This window comes from Globicephala melas, chromosome 1, assembly GCF_963455315.2.
Source record: "Globicephala melas chromosome 1, mGloMel1.2, whole genome shotgun sequence".
NCBI lineage: Eukaryota > Metazoa > Chordata > Mammalia > Artiodactyla > Delphinidae > Globicephala > Globicephala melas.
This window is the reverse complement of record NC_083314.1, coordinates 137,771,045-137,790,774: the sequence shown is the minus strand read 5'-3', so window position 1 is coordinate 137,790,774 and position 19,730 is coordinate 137,771,045. Positions and strand designations below refer to the sequence as shown.

The following is a 19,730-nucleotide window of genomic DNA, read 5'->3' as shown; positions in this document are numbered from 1 at the left end:
GGGGGCTAATGGAGGTAAGCACTCAGTGGGGTGGATGGACTGGCGTGGGAAGAGGTCTGGCAGTCCGAGGAAAGGAGGCCTCCGTGGGGCTGCAGAGAGAGCGTGGTGCGAGCCTAGAATGTGAGAAAGCAGTTCTAGCTCGGTCTAAAGGCACCTTTGGAGGCCCTTTTGCGTATTCAGTACCGTTCATTATGGGAATTTCCTTTTTGGACATCATGGGATGGAGCCCTAGCCCCAGGCATAGAAAAGCCAGAAGCTTCTGTCGCCCCTGTTCTGACCATCGCACCTCAGGGCCTGGATCTGAGAACCCAGTGATGACAGGCTTGGCGTGCTTCTGTGGCGGCAGTGTCCTCCCTGGGCTCAAGGAGAAGCCCTCCTCATTTCAGTCCTCTCAGGACCAGACTAGACAATGTCCCGGAGCGCAAGGCAGAGAATGAACCCCTCTTGTCCAGGAGGGTGGGACGGAACCCCGGGCGGGGCCTCCTCCTTCTCTTTGGTGGGCGTGTGACTCAGAGGTGGTGACATCAGCCATGACTTCATTCACCCAGAGGAGAGGCTGGCTGCAGACCGCGAGAGGGGCTCTGCCTTCTGCCCTTCCTTCTCCATGTTATGTCTCATTGTCGGGACGTTGTCATGGTCCTGCTCTTGTTTTCCACATGTCTTTTTCATTTCTTTCTTTTTCTGTCATCCTCACTTTATTCCCTTCTCATGTTTAAACTATTCTTTCTCTTCACCCCATCTTCCCTTTCTCTCTCTCTTCATCTTTTGCTTTTGTCTTTTTCTTCTCATTCCTTCGCCACTTCTCTCTTCCACTTAATCTTTGTTTCATTTTCTTTCTCGCTCATCTTCTCTTTTGCCTCCCTTTTCCTTTCTTTCTTCCTCTTCCTCTGTTCTGTCTCTTTCTTCCGTGTCAGAAATATGTATGGAAACTGGTCCTCCTGCCTTCCACCTCTTCTCCCCTCCAGATTTCCCACCATGTTTTTTTCTGTCCTAACCTTCCTAAAAGTGGAGTAACAAATCACCCCCTGCTCAGACCTCAAGGTCCCCCCATTCTCTTGTGGCCTGTCTAATGAATTCAGATTTGCTTCCTACTCCACTTCAGTGCACATCTCTCAGGCTGACATTCTCAGGGCTCCTTTTCCATGGCCAGGGATGCAGGTGCTGCTTCTTCCTGCACTTTTGTTCAGGCCCGTTGCCCCAGCTGGACTGCCCTCCATCCCATCTTCCTTAGTCTTTGCCTTCCCTCCACAGCGAAGTCAGACACTACCTCCCAAGTAATACGTTTCTTCTGCTGCCTGCCCACAACAGTGCCTTTCTTTCATGACCATGCAGCATCCTTAGTTTATAAATCAGATATTTTCAAACTTGAATTATTCTGTGCTGCTTCTGTATCATGGCTGGGTGTTTCCTATGCAGACTCTTTGCTATACCTCACCAGTAAGCAACCTGAGGATTAGGACCAGTATATTCCTGCCTTTCATCTATGGTTACCGTCACATGTAGCACACACCTGGCCACAAACCAGGACTGATAGACAAATTATTGCATGGTCAATAAGTATTGCATTTAAGAAATAGTTATTTCATGTTAACTGTAGGGCTACAGGTGAGTTAATTATGGTCCTTCCTTAAAAGGACCTAAGAGTCTAATAGGGAAGATGGATAGGCCCCATATAATTTGAGAAGAGTAAGGATTGTGGGGGAAACTAACATTTACTGGGGATGTGCCAGGATGAGCGTTGTAACATGCATAACCTCACTGAATTGAATCATACTATCAATATAATGAGTTAAACACTGCTGTCAGTGAACAAAGGGAAACCCAGAGATATTAGGTGACTACTGGCCAGGAGTAATGTAATTACCAAGTAGGAGAACCAAGGTGTTATTTTTTTTTTTTAATTTTATTATTTTTTAAAACTTATTTGCTTTACAATTTTGGGTTAATTTCTGCTGTACTGCATAGTGATTCAGTTATACATACATACACACACACACACACACACACACACACACACACATATACACATACACATATATACATTCTTTTTCGTATTATTTTCCATTATGGTTTATCACAGGATATTGAATATAGTTCCCGGTGCTATACAGTAGGATCTTGTTTATCCATTCTCTATATGATAGTTTACCTCTGCTAATCCCAAACTCCCAGTCTATCCCTCTCCAACCCCTCTCTTTTGGCAACCACAAGTCTGTTTTCTGTGTCTGTGAGTCTGTTTGTTTTGTAGATAAGCTCATTTGTGTCATATTTTAGATCCACATATAAGTGATATCATATGGTATTTGTCATTCTTTGACTTACTTCACTTAGTATGATAATCTCTAGGTCCATCCATGTTGCTGCAAATGGCATCATTTCATTTTTTTATGGCTGAGTAATATTCTATTGTATATGTGTACCACATCTTCTATACCACATCTTCTTTATCCATTCATCTTTTGATGGACATTTAGGTTGTTTCCATGTCTTGGCTATTGTGAATAGTGCTGCTGGGAACATAGGGGTGCATGTATCTTTTTGTTTTTTGTTTGTTTGTTTTTTCTCTCCAAGCAGGTATAATGCTCATGATAAAAGCAGTAAAATCATCACAAACACACCTTGGAAACATTATGCTAAGTGAAAGAAGCTGGTCATGAAAATACCACTTTTTCCATTTACGTGAAATGTCCAGAATAGGCAGATCCATAGAGATAGAAAGATGAGTAGATTAAGGACTGTGGGGTCAGGGGAAATGAGGAACATCTTTCTTCTAAGGTGATGAGTATGTACTAAAATCATGGTGATGGTTGCACAACTTGGAGAATATACTAAAAACCATTTAATTGTACATTTTAAATGGATAAAATGTATGACGTGAATTATAGTTTCATTCGGATGTATGACCAGGCGTGGGATCGTTGGATCACATGGTAACTGTATTTTTAGTTTTTTTAAGGAACCTCCATACTGTTTTCCATAGTGGCTGTACCAGTTTACATTCCCACCAACAGTATAGGAGGGTTCCCTTAGGAGAACCAAGGTCTGAACTGAAGTGTGTCAGTCTCCAAAGCCCCAGCTCCTTCCTGAAGTTGGAAACGTGGCGGGACTGACATTCTAACTAATAAGAACAATCATTTAAGACGTGCTCACTCTGAGCCAGCTGGTGTTCTGCACACTTCACATACACTTGCTCGTTGTTCTCTCAACAGCTCTGTGGTGAAGATGGTACTGTTGTCCTCTGTAATTCTCATAGGACAGAGAAGTAGAAGTGAAGAGTATTTCAGTTGCTTTCTGAAGGTCACACAGCTGTGACGTATTAGAGCCAGGATATGCACCCTTGCGGTCTGGCTCTGGAGAAGAGGCAGTGGAGTGTGCAAAGGCACCTCCATGTAGAGTAGCACGTTGTGTTACTAGAACTACCATTGCATCAGTCAGTTTGAGGAATCGGACAGGGGAGAGGAGGGGTGCTGAAACGCAAAGGTGTTGAGCGGTGAGGCTAAATGGAAGCCTGGAGCCAGACACAAAAACCTTACAGTGTTCAGTGCCCTATACAAGGACCCTTCACAAAAGATGCAGAAGTGTTCCTTAGAAAGGGATGTTTTCTGTGACATTGGACTGTTACACATCCATCATACGGAAGGGTTTATGAAGTTCTGCTCTTCTACTAGTTGAGTAGTGAAGGGATTTCTCAGTCGTGGACCTTGTCTGTGCCCTGCAGGAAATGACAGTGGTATAAATAAAGAAGGAGATATATATACACATATATACATATCCAGATGAGCCCCCGAGAAATGCCAAATGGAACCGTAAAGTACACCCATTCTTTATGTGTTGGGGGTAAGCAAAGTTTGGGTTGAAGGAAATTGGGGAAAGAAAGAAGAGGGCCACCACTGGGAGCCAGCCTGGACTGGACACCAGGTTGTCCTCAGATGTCCCAGAGCACTCGACATTTGATGGAGCGCTTTTCCCACCTCAGCCCCCTCTCCAGTACGCTTGGAAGCCATTCAGCCTGGTGCTGCACTGACGCAGGAGTTCCAGCCAGGAAGTGAATGAATCCATTTTCCAATTAAAATGAAACTTCTCCAAGGGACCTGCTCACCCTAAGAAGAGAAATTTATCTTCCTGGCAGTCTGGCTTGGCTAGGATATGTCTCTGCCCCTAAGACAGATGGTGAAAAGCCATTAACTTGAATGAGAAAAGAGAAACTGGGACAGTCCTTATTCACAACCTCATTCACTTATCCATTCATTTCTTATTTCCATTTACATAAACTCCTGTTCAGCTTGCACATCTCTGCTCATTCATTTATTTGTTCATTCACCTAATGTTATTCCTTGTCTATAGATCAGATACAGTGCGAGGTCCTAGGAACAGCGAGACTGAACAAAAACACAGTCCCTGACTCTTAGAGATTTCAGTTTAGGGAGAGAGATAAACATGTGAACAGATGATGGGAAGGGCTATGATGGGGATATTCACTGAGTATTATGGGGGCATAGCACAGAACACCCTACCCAGCTTAGGGGAATCAGAGAAGATGTCATGGAGTGCGTAACACTTGAGTCCTAAATGATGAGCACATGTTGGCCAAGTGAGGGAGGGAGGGTATCCAGATAAGGAACACTATGAATAAAGATGTAATGGTGAGAAAAAGGACGATGTATGTGATTTTAGTGCAGTATCTCAGATCTATCAGAGACGAAGCTGGCAAGTAAGACATGGTTTGTACATGCCACGTTAATAAATTTAATCTTTAACTCCAAAGGTAGTAGAAAACTTTGAAGGGTGCAAAGGGTACTACATTGAAAGCTCCCTGTGGGTGGGGCTGTGTCTATTGTTTGCTCTCATTTCCCTTGCACTGAGCACAGTACCTGACATGTAGAGGATACCAAATAAGTAATGAAGGAATGAATGAATGATTTATATAGTCAAATATTCATTTTACATAGGCCATTACATTCTAACTGGCTGTGTAGAGGGAGGGAATTGAGGGGGTTAAAATTTGAAAGAGGCTGTATCAGTTAGGGTAGTGACAGGCCACCTCAACACTTGATGGAGTAAAAAAGCAACCATTTATTTACCTTGTAATTACGCAGGTTACTGATTAGGGATGAGCTAAGCTAAATGGATTTTCTTGTCTCTGCTGAATGTGTTCAGGAGTCTCCGGAGGGCTGCTGGGTTTCCTGATCTTAGCTCTATTCGGCTCTCTTGAATGTGTGGAGCCTTGGCCGGGACGGTTGGTTTTTGCTCCACGTGTCCTCTCATCCTCCAGCAGGTCAGCCTGAGCTGCCTCACGTGGCAGCTCTACATTCCAAGAAGACAAGAGCAAGGTCTTCAAGAGCTCAGTTCAGAAGTAGCACAGTGGTGTTTCTGCTTCATTGCATTGGTCAAGCCAGGTCCTAAGCCCAGCCCCAATTCAAGTGGTGGAGAAACAGATTCACCTCTTTTTTTTTTAATTGAAGTATAGTTGATTTACAATGTTGTGTTAAATTCTGCTGTACAGCAAAGTGATTTGGTTATACATATATATATATATATATATATACACCATTCTTTTTTAATATTCTTTTCCATTATGGTTTATCATAGGATATTGAATATAGTTCTCGTGCTATACAGTAGGACCTTGTTGTTTATCCATTCTGTATATAATAGTTTGCATCCGCCAACCCCAAACTCCCACTCCAGCCCTCCTTCAGCCCCCTCCCCCTTTGGCAACCACAAGTCTGTTCTCTATGTCTGTGAGTCTGTTTCTGTTTTATAGATAGGTTCATTTGTGTTGTATTTTAGTTTCCACATATAAGTGATATTATATGTTATTAGTCTTTCTCTTTCCGACTTACTTCACTTAGTATGATAATCTCTAGTTGCATCCATGTTGCTGCAAATGGCATTATTTATTCTTTTTTTTTAAGGCTGAGTAGTATTCCATTGTATATGTGTACCACATCTTCTTTATCCATTCATCTGTCGATGAATATTTAGGTTGCTTGCCATGTCTTGGCTGTTGTGAATAGAGCTGTTATGAACATAGGGGTGCATGTATCTTTTTGAATTATAGTTTTTTCTGGATATATGCCCAGGAGTGGGATTGCTGGATCATATGGTAATTCTATTTTTAGTTTTCTGAGGAACCTCCATACTGTTTTCCATAGTGGGTGCACCAACTTGCATTCTTACCAACAGTGTAGGAGGGTTCCCTTTTCTCCACACCCTCTCCAGCCTTTGTTATTTGTACAGTCTTTGATGATGGCCATTCTGACTGGTGTGAGGTGGCACCTCATTGTAGTTTTGATTTGCATTTCTCTAGATTCACCTCTTAATGCGAGGAGCTACAGAGTCATACTGCAAAGGGCATGAATACAGGGTTGGGGAGAGTTCTGGCCACTTTTGTGGTATACCATAGACAGGATGGCAATAATCCAGGTGATAGAATGTGATGGACTGAAAATAGGATAGTGAAGATGTGGTGTGATGGGTAATTTTATGTGTCAACTTGACTGGGCCACAGGATGACACTTGTTCAAACATTATTCTAAGTGTGTCTGTGAGGGTGTATCTGGATGAGATTAATATTTGAATTGGTCAGCTGAGTAAAGCAGATTCTCCTCCCTAATGTGGGTGAGCCCCATCTAATCAATTGAAGACCTGAATAGAATAAAAAGCCTGAAAAAGAGGGAACTCCTCCTACCTGACTGCCTTGAGCTGGAAATTGGTCTTTTCCTGTCTTTGACTGAAACCTTGGCTCTTCTTGGGTCTTGAGCCTGTTGACCTTTGGACTAGAAATTACACCATCAGTTCTCCTGGTTCTCAGGCCTTTGGGCTCAGATTGGAACCCCTGGGTCTCCAGCTTGCCAACTGCAGATCTTGGGACTTCTCAGCTTCTATAATCGTGTGAGCCAATCCTGATAATAAATATACATATATGAAGAAATATACAAATGTACATAGATGTCATATATATGAAGGAGATATATATATATAGGATATATAAGATATACATATTATAAGATATATATTTTATATATAAGGTATATATATATATATTACATAAGATATATATATGTAGTCTCCTATTGGTTCTATTTCTTTGGAGAACCCTGACTAATACAGGGGGGGTGAAGAGGTGGGAACCTCTTCATGGATTAATTGGGAGTTTAAATTAGAAGGATGATTGGATGTAAGCAATGAGAGAGAAGGAGAAGATGACTCCTAGGGTAACTGGATCCCCTGACACAGAAAACCAAGGAGGAGGAAAACATTTGGGGAAAATAACAGATTCTGTTATGAACGTGTCAAGTTAGAGGTGCAGTGGCGCATCCAGGAGACGTGTCTCAGGAGAGTTTAGAGTTTGAGATCGTGCATGTTACTCAACTAGTAGTTGGTTGGAACCTTGGGAATAATTAAAATTGTCCAGGAAGCATGTGAAAAGTGAGAAGAGCATTTGGATGAATCAAGAACATCTCTCTGCATTTAAAGGGAAACTAAGGAAAAGGAGCTCAGGAAGGAGATAGAATAGCAATGATGAGAAGGGCATGAAGGGATCCAAGAGAGTGAGGTGGTGAGGAAGACCTCCTCACTTCTCTGTTTGTCCAAGTCTCCCACTTTATTTCACGTCTGTTGCAAGACCTTACCCAGTCCAAAGCCCTCTCTTCTCTTAGAACCCTCCCTTCCACAGACAGTACCACCCACGAGGAACTGTGTTATCTAGGTTACCATGGCATCCTTCTTTCCTCCTTCTGCATTTTATTGTGCTTTAGGGAGGCAGACCCCTGAACTAGCACTGGGCTGGGCGTTAGAGGTCTACATTTTAGTCTGTCTTTCCACTTACGTGTTGTGTAACCTTGGGACAGTTGTGATCCCTTTCTGGGTTTTACTTTCTTAACCTGAAAGGTGAGGTTTATAATTTCTTACCTTTCCCCTATTCTTTGCCTTAAAGAATTATACAGGTCGGATGAGATCATGCATGTCAAAGCACTTTGAAACACGTGAAGCTCTGCAGTAGTAATTAGAGTGAAATCCGTTGACTTATCAGGCACTCCACATTATTTCATTTAACCCTCCCAACGTCCTTTGAGGTAGATGCTAGTAATGTGGCATTTGAGGAAACTGGGGCTTAGAGAAATTAATTTGCCTAAAGCTACACAGCTGGGAAGTGGTGAAGACAGTAATTAAACTCAGGTCTGCCTGACTCCAAAGTTCTTAGGGCCCACATACCAAAGCCTTGTTTTCCTAATGCATGTGGTGTATCACATTCCTGGGCAAAGTCAGCTTTGCAGAATACGATCCGTTTTCATGCAAATGATAACATTTTTATGGTTGGAAAATCTGCTCTAGTGTGGATTATAAATTTACCTTTCTGTAGAACAGTAGAGCTCTAGGGGAGGTGTGGGGGGAAGATGCATATATGTATCCAGTTCTTGAAAATTAAATAATTTAAATTATACAATAGAATTCTTTCATTTTATAAATAAATTCTGTGAAGGTACAGTACAGTTAAACAAAACCTTCTCTAAAGGGGGTGATCTACCTTGTCATTTTAGAGTTTTGTTTTTTGGGTGTCATTCTCAGCAGTAGCATAAATATTTATTCTACTTGACCTTTAGGCTTCAGCTCAAATCTATCCTCCATGAAGTCTTTTTTGGCCACCCAGGCCCCAAAGCCCTTTCCCTTCTCTGAACCCTGTTTGTGGTTACTCATTAGAGGCAGATATAGGGCCACACGAAAAATATTATGAGAAAGTTATGAGGCTGACTTACCAAACCTTGGTATCAGGCTCATTATATTATCATCATACATCATCTTATTAATTACCATTTCCTTTGCACACATCTTTCTCCAGCTTCATTGTAATTTTACTTTATTTTTATGTATTTATTTATTTGCGGTACGCGGGCCTCTCACTGCTGTGGCCTCTCCCATTGCGGAGCACAGGCTCCAGACGCGCAGGCTCAGTGGCCATGGCTCACGGGCCCAGCCTCTCCGCGGCATATGGGATCTTCCCGGACCGGGACACGAACCCGTGTCCCCTGCATTGGCAGGTGGACTCTCAACCACTGCGCCACCAGGGAAGCCCTGTAATTTTACTTTAAAAGAGTTTGACTTTAAGTTTCTTTATACCTCCTGAAACTTTTTGCATTTAAAAAAGTTAGCGGCTTTTTGCCCTCCAGGAGTTTGAAATTTTGAGATGGACTTAGGCACGTGAATATATAATAAGGACACAGCAAGGGATGGAGGGATTCACTGAAAAGGTGATATTTGAGCTGCATTTGAAAATCGAAGGTAGATGTTTGATCATGAGAGAAGATGGGAAAGTCAATCCAAGTAGCAGCATCAGCCTCAACAGAGTCAGGGAGATATGAAAGAGTACAGTGCGTTTGGGGAAGAGAAAGAAATGAGGTGAGATCAGGGTGGGGAGTGATGAAGACAGGGATAATGGGCAGTGAGCCAAGAAGGAGTCATAACAAATAGTGGCCAAGTTGGAGCTAAGTTACGTGTCCTGAGAGCCATGCCAAGGAGATAAAATGTGATTCTAGGCCGCAAGGAACTGTCGAACCATTTTAAACAAAGAAACGTCATGGTAAGTTTTAAGTTTTTAGAAAGATGTCACTGGTAGCACAAACCTCTCAGCGTATCTGTCTGACTTAAAATATCTGCAGTGTTTGGTCTTTTTCTCTGTGGATGGGAGTATGAAACACAGTTATTTCATTCATTCTGGGAAGTTTCTGTTTGCGGATTATGACCCAGTCCATGTTTTCAGCATCATTTTTTTTTTTTTTTAAAGAATGAAGTTGAGGATTAAGTTTCTTCCTGAAACATCTCTCCTTTCTGGGCCATCAGCCTGTGCCCTAATTCTCAGTTGTGAATATAGAGTGAGGATAAGGTTTTGCTTTTTTAGGGGACGTTGTGCTGGAAAACAACATCGTGAGTATTTGGGATGTTCTGGCAGGACCATTTACTGGGAGGGAATTAGGGAGCTCTGTTCTTCCCTTTCATTCACTGCACACAGCAGGGAGCCCAGATAGAATCCCACTGCAAGTCGTGATAAAATACTTAGTTGATCCTTTTTTAATTGGTCATCCCTACTTTCCCATGCTGCTCCTAGACCCTCGCATCTCCCAACATACATTACAGCGTCTGCTTCATTTTACCCTCAAGTTCCCTTGGCATCTAGAAGCCAGCAGAGACCTCACTGCCTCCCTGGACATGGCAGTGAGAAGGAAAGGGAGAAAGCTCCAACTCTCTGCCCCAGGCTGGTGGGGTGGCTGCTGCCTGGCCTTGAACCTCAGATACACTACTCCACCTCCGCCCTCTGCCAAGACCCGCAGCTGTGTGTGCTTTGAGTGTGGTTTTATGAAGTAATAGATGATTAAAAAAGAGATTTGTTCTCTTTGGTGGCTTTCAAGCCTGAGGGATTGCTTAGCTCAAAGGATTGTTATTGGAATGCAGAAGCCTTTATTGCCAAGTCATACACCCCAATCACTGCTGATTTCTTTTTTTTTTTTTTTCCTTGAAAGGACTACTTTTTGTTAGTTGCTTGGTAACTGGAGGAGAGGCTTAACTCCTTCAGCACAGAGAGCTCCTAGTTTGAACTGGATTCAGTACCCACATTATGAGATGCGCCTAAAGTTGGCTTGTGTTGGGGACCTGCTCTGTGTTTGCTCTAGCCCGTGTACCATTTGTGCATGGAAGTTGTTATGAGGGATGTAGAAGTTAAGTGAGTTGCCCAGGATTGAAAGTGAAATCTCTGAAGTTTAATAAAACATTAGAGGGCTTCCCTGGTGGCGCAGTGGTTGAGAGTCCGCCTGCCGATGCAGGGGACATGGGTTCGTGCCCCGGTCCGGGAAGATCCCACATGCCGCGGAGCAGCTGGGCCCGTGAGCCATGGCCGCTGAGCCTGCGCGTCCGGAGCCTGTGCTCCTCAACGGGAGAGGCCGCGACAGTGAGAGGCTCACGTACCGCAAAAACAAACAAACAAACAAAAAACATTAGAAAAAATGTGTTTTGGAGGGCTTTTCTTCTGTAAAGAATGGTAATAGCTTCCATCATGATGCTTCCAAAAGGCCAAAACCCACAGCTCTGCTAGATCTGGGAGCCTCAGGGTGGTGACTGTGGCCTGGGAAGGAAGGAACGCTCACTTTAGAGTGGGAAGCCCCATGTGGCTTTGGGTTAAGGCCTTGTCATCTGAACCTCAGTTTCTGCATCCTTCACGTGCAGACTGTTGTGTATCACCTACAACCTCTGAACCATCCTGAGAATCCAATGAGATGAGGAACGTGGGGGCACTGTTGTAAGCTGTGGAAGAATCTAAGAGGACAGTCGCTGTGCCTGATGCAGGCCCAGTGGTTCCAAGGATGGAATTAATTCAGTAAGATTGAGGCCCTTGGCTGGGACTCCGCTGGTTGGGGAGAGGCAGGGATGGAGAGATTTTCTCATAGAACTGGATTAAGAATCCATCCACGGGGGCTAATAGGCCCTTGGCCAATCTGGCATTTGATGACTAAGCATTTGTGAATCATGTAGCCCAACCTAAGTACACCATGGGAACCTCATAGGTGATGTCAGCATCTCCAAGTAAGGGATCAGGCTTCTGGAGACATCCCTCTCATCCAGGCAAACGCTTTCCCCGTCTCCTTTGCTGGCTAAGCTGCAGACTTTGCTTGTGGAGAAGGCAGGGAATACTACTGCTGTCTTCTCCCCCAGGACCATGTGCGTTTTTAAGGGTGCCTTGCACTCCTTATATGATGCCATTTCTGGTCACTCCTTCTGTGGAGAGTTTGAGCCAGGGTCTCTGGCTTTGTCCAGTGAAGCCGGCGTTGTCTCAAGAAAAGATGGCGCCGCCAGGCTGCTTTGTCCCTCCTGCCCCCGATGTGTCTCTTTCTGGCCAGAGGCCTGATGCTGTCTCTGAGACATTCTGCCTGGGTTCCGTTGTCCACAGAGGCTGTCTGCGTGGCTACAGGCTGAAAGCTCTCATTTTGCAAGGTCTGTAATGACTGTATACAAGATCTAACAGAAGCAGTTATTTTCTGAGTTCAGGAAGACTGCTTGGCTTTGGCTGGTAGCACTGATCGTTGCTGCAGTGGTTTCGTGGTTTATTTCTGATTGGCCTTGGATTTCTGAAGTCTTTAGAAGGAGGATGCCTTTTCTCCCTGAGAACTGATCACCGAAACCACAGAGCACATGGAAAGAGATTTGGGGGACTACCCAGAAGACATACTAGTAGCTTGACTCATAGTTTCAAAGGCTACCATGTTCTGACTGATCTATTAGCATATAAAGATACTGCTAGTTCAGAGCTACGTTTGGCATACTTAGTCAACTTTAAGTGTTGCTTTGTTTAACATTAAGACGTATGGGTGTTCAAAGGAAAGTTTAGCCCTTTCTAGATGTAAGCGCTCCCCCAAATGCTTAGGAATTTAAAATAAACAACCAACAACAACAGAAAATGGGCTTGACACTGCCTTTTACATCTGAGCCCTTTTGATGTTATTATTGTTTTAATGGGACCCTGTTCCTGGGTTAATACTCAGTTTCTCTGCTGTGCGTGGATGTCTGTGTTCAGAGAGTGGTGATAGGGGAAGAGAAAATAGGAAGAACTCATAGAATTTGAGGCCAAATATAGATAAAGAATAGTTGTATGTCTATAAAATAGATAGAACAGCACTCAGGACTTTTGTGGTGTTCTAAGGAGGTAACACATGTGGAAACCCTTTGTAAACTCTGAAGCGCCTCTCACCTGAGAGAGATTGGAAGGTGAAACTGAGCAGTTTGTCTAGTTGTTGAATGCATATTTATCGAACGTCTGCTATGTGTCACCTGCTAGCATATACTAGAATATGTCTCTTTTGGATCTTCTGTCTTGTTGCCTTTAGGTTCCCAAAGATACCCATGTACTTAGGATACGTTCCTTTTTGTTGTAGCCTCTTGGGGAGGGAATAATTGAAACCAGGACGTGGAGAGTTGCCTGGGTGGTAGGAAACCTTTCTTGCTGCTGCTTCTGTCTGTATTGCTCTTCTCTTTTTGAAGTCCTACTTCTCCAGGTCCTTGGCAAAAAAATGGCCACTTCACAGTTTCCAAGTTTATCTCACCTCCAATTCCATTCAAGGGCAGAAGTTAAATGACTCCATTTGGATCCTGATTCTAAATTCCTGGGAGAAGGAATCTGATTGGCCCAGTTAGGTCACATGTCCACCCCTAGTCCAGTTAAGTGTGTCAGGGGGACTGGAGTCATGTGATTTCTACCTCACAGCTAAGGGTCCAGTCCTGTGCCGGGGAGGAGAAAAGACAGTTGTGGGATATTATGGTGCATAAAACTGACAAGGTCCTTGACCTCATTGAGCTTACAGCCTAGCAGAAGAGAAGGACATTATACAACTACTTGCAGGGTGATATGGGTTATATGACAGCCAGACCTCACCTGAGGAGATCCTGAAAGACCTCCCCAGGGAAGGATGGATTGGGTTAACCAAAGTGGGCAGAGCAGCAGGGTGGTGGGTGAGGAAGGAGTGTTCTGGACAGAGGTGGCAGAGGAAAGAAAAAGCCCAGTGGCAGGAAAAAAATATCTGACCACATTGGCAGTGTGGAAGAAATTGGAAGGAACAAATATTTTAAAAAGTTATAAGAATAGCTTGATTCCGTACCATTCTCTCTGGCTTAGATTGGAAGTTCTTTGTGGACAGGGACTATCATTCCTGTTGCATTTGGAACCAGTCAGCCTGGGGAGACTTTTTCATGGCAGGACACATTGCATTTCATCGGGTAATTTCGTAGTGTGGTTTTTCTCCCCAGTTCACAGCTGTTCAGCTTTGAAATCTTTTTATGTGTCTTGAAGAGTATCCTCTTGCCCTTCACTGGGAAGATGGATTGCGTACCCTTGCAGAATGTACTTCCTCCTGCTCCAGGTTGGCAAAGAGGAATAAAAGGGAAATTATAGTCATTTTTGGAAGGATCAATAATTGCCAATTTTTCTTTCCTGTATAGTACTGCTTTTATATCACTCACCATTCCCAGCCCCTGAACAGATGTTTTATTGGGCATTGTTGGCTATGCTTTTGTTTTGAAAATTTTGAAACATTATTGAAAGAGGAGAGGGGGAGAAAAAATAGCCCATAATTGATTCTAATATGTATTTAATTTGGCAGAACTTGAGAGAGACTTGCTGGGATAAGGCGGGACATTTCTTTGATCTCCCAGACTTCTTATCGTGGAAGGCAACAGGTGTCACAGCACGGTATGTTAATTATGAGTTGGATTTTATTTGTGTTCATCCATTCTTGGGTGTCTGTATATATATATACACACACACACACATATATATATATATATATATATTGCTTTCTTAACTCGCTTTGACTGGATGTACTGTTTGTACATCTGCATGCGATTTTGCATACTTGAAACATCTTGAATCCATCTTCCACTTCCACTGCACATGCCCAAACACCATTGTTCCTATGAGGCCTGGAATGTGGGTATCCAAGGTGAAGACCATTCATTAAAATTGGACACATTTAAAGGAGACGTGAATAGTCCATTGTGAAATGTGACTATTTTTCCAAAGGCGCTTTTTACGTGATGAATAAAAGAAACATTTTTTGGCCCCTAAAATTAAGGCAAGAGTTATGTTTTTCAAGGAAGGTGATTTTAACTTTAACTAGATGGGTGTGTTAATGAAGCTATTTTGCTTTTTATATCAACGTACCTGAATCATCCCAGAGTGTAGAAGTATGTATGTTGAAGTCAACAGTATTTCTCAAGAAATTACAAATATTATAAATAAGTTATGTGCTACACATCAGAGACAGTTTTAAAAATACTCATGGAGTGTGATTGTGGCTGCTACAATGGATGTGTGCACAGATGTGCATATATATGGACAGATTGGACATGTACTCTCAAAGCATGCAAACCTGTTGTCATCTTGACCTCAGATTTCAGGGGATGCACAAGGGGAGGGGGCAGTAGGGCAGGGAGGGGTCTTCTTATCTTGGAAATGATTTAGAATTGCATATGAGAAAGGGGATCATTTCCCAGAGGACCGAAAAACCTGCATGAGTATGTATATATTTAGGTATATCTTAAAGTCATCTCTTTTAGAGAGCGCTAAATCCTCCCTATTTTCCCTTTTATTTAAACTCATGAGAAGCTGGGAATGGGAGTACCATTTTCCCTGTGCTCTTTCTGTCTATCTCATTTTGTATGATTTGGATTTTCCTTGTAGAGAGTTGATGAGAGTGTGATAGTTCATTTGGCAGCAGGGGCTTCCAGAAAGGAGATAGTAGAAGATGTATTTCACAAGCACATCATTCATCTTGTTGATTATTCTCCCCTCCCACTAATGAAATGCTAGGGTGGAGGGGATTCACGTGCATATTAAAATGGCCTCAGTAAACCTCAGGTACTCATCCCTCTCTGGGGAGAGGGCTCTGGAGGAGTGGTCTGAACTTTAACCCAGAAGGTGCAATTAGTCACCATTATATTGTTATCATCAATGGGGAGGGGGTTGTTTGGGTGAAGATCTCATCTGGACATTCCTCTTTTCGTATGATATTAGTTGTCTAGAGTTATTTCTGGCAGGACCTTTCTCTAGTTTTTTTCCCTATCTTTGTGCAGTAGTGAAGGAAATGTTTTGATTATTTTAGCCAAATGGACCTAGGAGTCAAAACAGTGCTAATAGTGTGGGTATTGGTAACAATCCATTGGCCCCCACAAGCCTTGAGAACTCAAAAGCAGAACTACAGATGGAGGAGGACCTTGATTTTCCTTCTCTTTTTCCTTGGATGTTAATCAATCCAGTTCACTGATGTCCTCCCTGTTTTTCTGATAGTGCTAGATAGTCCACACCCCCATTTCCAAGTGTCTAATGCCATATTAAGACACCAAGAAGCCAGCTTTTTGAAGCTAGCTCTGGCTCAGATAGATTTAAATGCATTGCTTTGCTTATCCACTGTGGAGTTACAACACGACTTATCCTCAGTTCTGCCATGCAAGAGGTTGGTGACCTTGGGAGTGGCCTTACCTTCTTTGAATCTCACTTTCCTTATCTATAAAATGGGGATTGTGATACCAAACTAGCCTGATTATAGGAATCAGCCGAATCATTTATTCAAAGCCCAGATCCTCAGGGCTTCCAGTTTCAAGCCTCCTGAATCAGAATCCCTATGGGATACCTGGGAATTTGTGTGATTAACAAGTGCCCCAGGTGGTTATATGGTCCGGTAAGTTGGGACAACATTGCCTAACAGAGTATACATGAAAGTAATATGTAAGGTGGTCCATACCTGTGAAGGATTGGACGTATTTTGAAAGGTCGGATGGATTTGGTAAATTTAAAGGTGGACAGCTTCTCGTTGGCCTATCAGAACATGCTTGGGGGCTTCCATTGCCCACCTGTGACAATCTGAAATCCTGAGGAAGCAGAAAGTTTAGTGCTCAGAAATGATTTATTGACTGTCCAGTCATCCCTGCCATTTTTTATTGGCTGAGACACTCATGACTCATTCTACTTTCCTTAGCGTGTATTTGCAGTCCCCTCCTCGCCCCTTGCCCATACTCGCCAGCACCTTCAGAGGCCTCCCTTCCACCTTTGCTCTTCTGGAGAGCTGAGCCTGTGGACCTTGGGCACCAGGCACCAAGTTCCTCTTGTAAAGATTGTTGCCCTCTCCCAGGCACACTTCTCTCTTACATCTGTCTTTCTTTTTTGTTGTTTCCTCAATCTCTTCATTCTTTCTTCTCTATTTCAACTTGCATGATCAGGCGAAACAAGTAATCTCAGAGCTTTCTCAATTATAAATATAATTGGGGTAATGACAATACTTACTCCATGGGGTTATTGTATGGACTGACTGAGTAAGGTGACAGAAGAACTTCCAACACAGCGCTGAGAAAGTTTTTGAAGGAATTAGCTCTTTTATTTTTCTATAAATTTATTTATTTATTTTTGGCTGTGTTGGGTCTTTGTTGCTGCACGCGGGCTTTTCTCTTGTTGTGGTGAGAGGGGGCTACTCTTCGTTGCGGTGCTTGGGCTTCTCATTGGGTGGCTTCTCTCGTTGCAGAGCACGGGCTCTAGGCATGCAGACTTCAGTAGTTGTGGCACTCAGGCTCAGTAGTTGTGGCTCGCGGGCTCTAGAGCGCAGGCTCAGTAGTTGTGGCACACGGGCTTAGTTGCTCCGCAGCATGTGGGGTCTTTCCGGACCAGGGCTTGAACCTGTGTCCCCTGCATCAGCAGGTGGATTCTTAACCACTGCACCACCAGGGAAGCCCTAGCTATTTTATTTAGTTTCCTTACTGTATCGATTTTGGCAGGGAGTCTTTGCATTAAACTTCTGGCCTAGCGGAAAGAGGGAAATCCTTGTAGTCAGACTGACCTGGGTTCAATGTCTCTGCTATGTACTGTCTGTGAGCAGCTGGAGTAAATTACCACCCTCCCCCTCCCCCACCCCCTGCCCAAATTCAGGTCCTCATCTGGCAGTCCTGTCAGGGTTAGAGGTACTGTGGATAAAACGTGTAGCACATAGTATTTAAACAATTCATAGTTCTTTTAATGAAAAATCCCCATTGTCTTTCCATCTTCTAGAATAAGGAAGATGAGGGTCTGAGTTTGAATGTACGAATGCCAAAAAACACTCTGGACAGTGGAACATGAACTTGGCATCCTCTGGGCCAAGGAGAGGTTCAGATTTGGTGTTTATCTGGCTCTTATTATGATTGTTTTGGGAGGCTTTGGGGAAATGGGTGCCAAAAAGGCTAGAGGGTGTTTTTTTCCCCTTTCTTTTTTTCTTTTTATTATTCTAGTGGAGTCATGGCTGAAAAAGTGATCAGATTTCACCTTGTCTTAAGCCTTCAGACTTGTTTTTGGCAGTGACGGTGTGTAAGAAGTCTTCCTCCTCCTCCTCTTATCTGTTTTTCTCTCTTCTCCTGCTTTCCCCTCCCCCCTCGCTTTATTTATTGTTCTTATCTTCTAAACTATGGCAGCTACTCTTGTTTTTCTGGGTCACTGAGAAAATCACCACTTTGGCCTATGATTAATTTGTAATTCAGCTCCATTCTTTTCATTATATTGATGAAAATAATTATTGCTATTTTTTTAAATAATAATTTATATAATCATCATAGTCATCATTTATTGACTGCATTCTCTATATCTGTGCTAACTTTTTAACAAATGTGAACCCCATTAGTCCTCCCAACCATCAGTTAAAACAGGTGGTGGTATCACCATTTTGCAATTCAAGAACTAAAGCTCAACGTTGTAGTAATTTGCCACATCCTAGCCTTTAGTGGATAACTGTCCAGAATTTTGGTAACATGAGAAGTGGGAAGTCAGAAATTTGAGTAATAAAATTTTGTATAATCAGACAAAAACATATTCATATGTATAAATCCTCCCTCTAAAGAGATTTGATGTGACTGATAATAGAAGATAAAAGCAGTGATAAAAATATTAAAAAGTCACAATGGAGTGAAATATTAATAGAATAAGATAAAGCCAAGAGCTTCATAGAAACTATATGGTTCATCATAATTACTAATTGATTTGTTTCCAAGCTTCCTAGTGGCCAAAGAAAAGGTGAGAACATAATCAAGATTAACTAAGTGAACACATAAGAACCCAACTGCTGTTCAGGAGAAGAACTCCCTATAACATTGCAGTCTGAGAGCAATTTCTCCTAGATTATCAAGGGTTGCCAATATTCTGTAAATTGTCTAAAAGTATGTCCTTTGAAATTCAGTTATAGCTTCAAATAGACTTTATTTTAAACCTAGTTTTAGATTTACAGAAAAGTTGTGAAGGTAGTACGAGAGTTCCCATTTACTTGACACCTAGTTTTCCCTATTATTAACATCTTATGTTTGTGTGATACATTTGTCAACAATTGATGAACCGATGTTGATATATTATTATTAACTAAATTCCATATTTAATCATATTTCTTTAGTTTTTACCTAATGGCCAAGATCCTATCCAGGATACCATATGCAATTAGTCATATCTCCTTAGTCTCTTCTTGGCTGTGACAGTTTCTCAACTTTGTTTCTGATGACCTTGACCGTTTTGAAGCGTGGTCATATATATTATAGCGTGTCCCTCTAATGGAATTTGTCTGACGTTTTTCTCATGATGAGACATGGGAAGTATGTTCTGGGGAGGAAGACTACACTGCCTATTGCTATTGAGTACCGTTCTCATCATGTCATATCATATCAAGGGTACATACTAGCAGCATGTCATCACTGTTGATGTTGATCTTAATTATCTGGCTGAGGTATTGTTTGTCAGGTTCCTTTCCACTTTCTATCTTGTATTATTGGAAGGAAATCACCATGCACAGCCAACACTAGGAGTAGGGAGTTATGCTTCAATTCCTTAAAGATGGAGTTATCTACATACGTTATTTTGAATTATTTTTATAGAAGATTTGTCTATTCTCAATTCATTTATTTTTATTTCTTTGGACAAAAAGAAATTGATTACCAAGTTCCTTATGCACAAGAGACAGTTTGGTTAGTTTGCTTTAGAAGTTATATGTTAGAATGTCTGAGTTTTCTATGGCATATGGGGAAACAGGGCTGAGTTTCTAGAATCTCAGGTTTATTTTTCCTTACATTTTGTATATGATATATTACTCCCCCCCACTACAATGTACAATTCTGTGAAAGTTGTCAGTAAATATTCTATTTTCTACTTTGAGATGAATTTATGTTCTTTAGAATTGTAATCCTTTTAAAAT

At 42.4% G+C, this 19,730-nt stretch overlaps 1 protein-coding gene across 7 annotated transcripts in view; it reads left to right on the top strand.

Moving 5' to 3' along the window:
* The window catches only part of FGGY (FGGY carbohydrate kinase domain containing), a 413,910-nt gene that overhangs the window by 52,428 nt on the left and 341,752 nt on the right, over positions 1–19,730 (top strand). For 6 of the 7 annotated variants that reach the window (XM_070046609.1, XM_030870319.2, XM_060287916.1 and 3 more), the window contains one exon: positions 14,142–14,230. The exons of the other annotated variant lie outside the window; for it this stretch is intronic. In XM_070046609.1, coding sequence (XP_069902710.1) covers positions 14,142–14,230 — 89 coding nt within the window. The remainder of the gene's footprint in view (positions 1–14,141; positions 14,231–19,730) is intronic. 7 annotated transcript variants of the gene reach the window in all.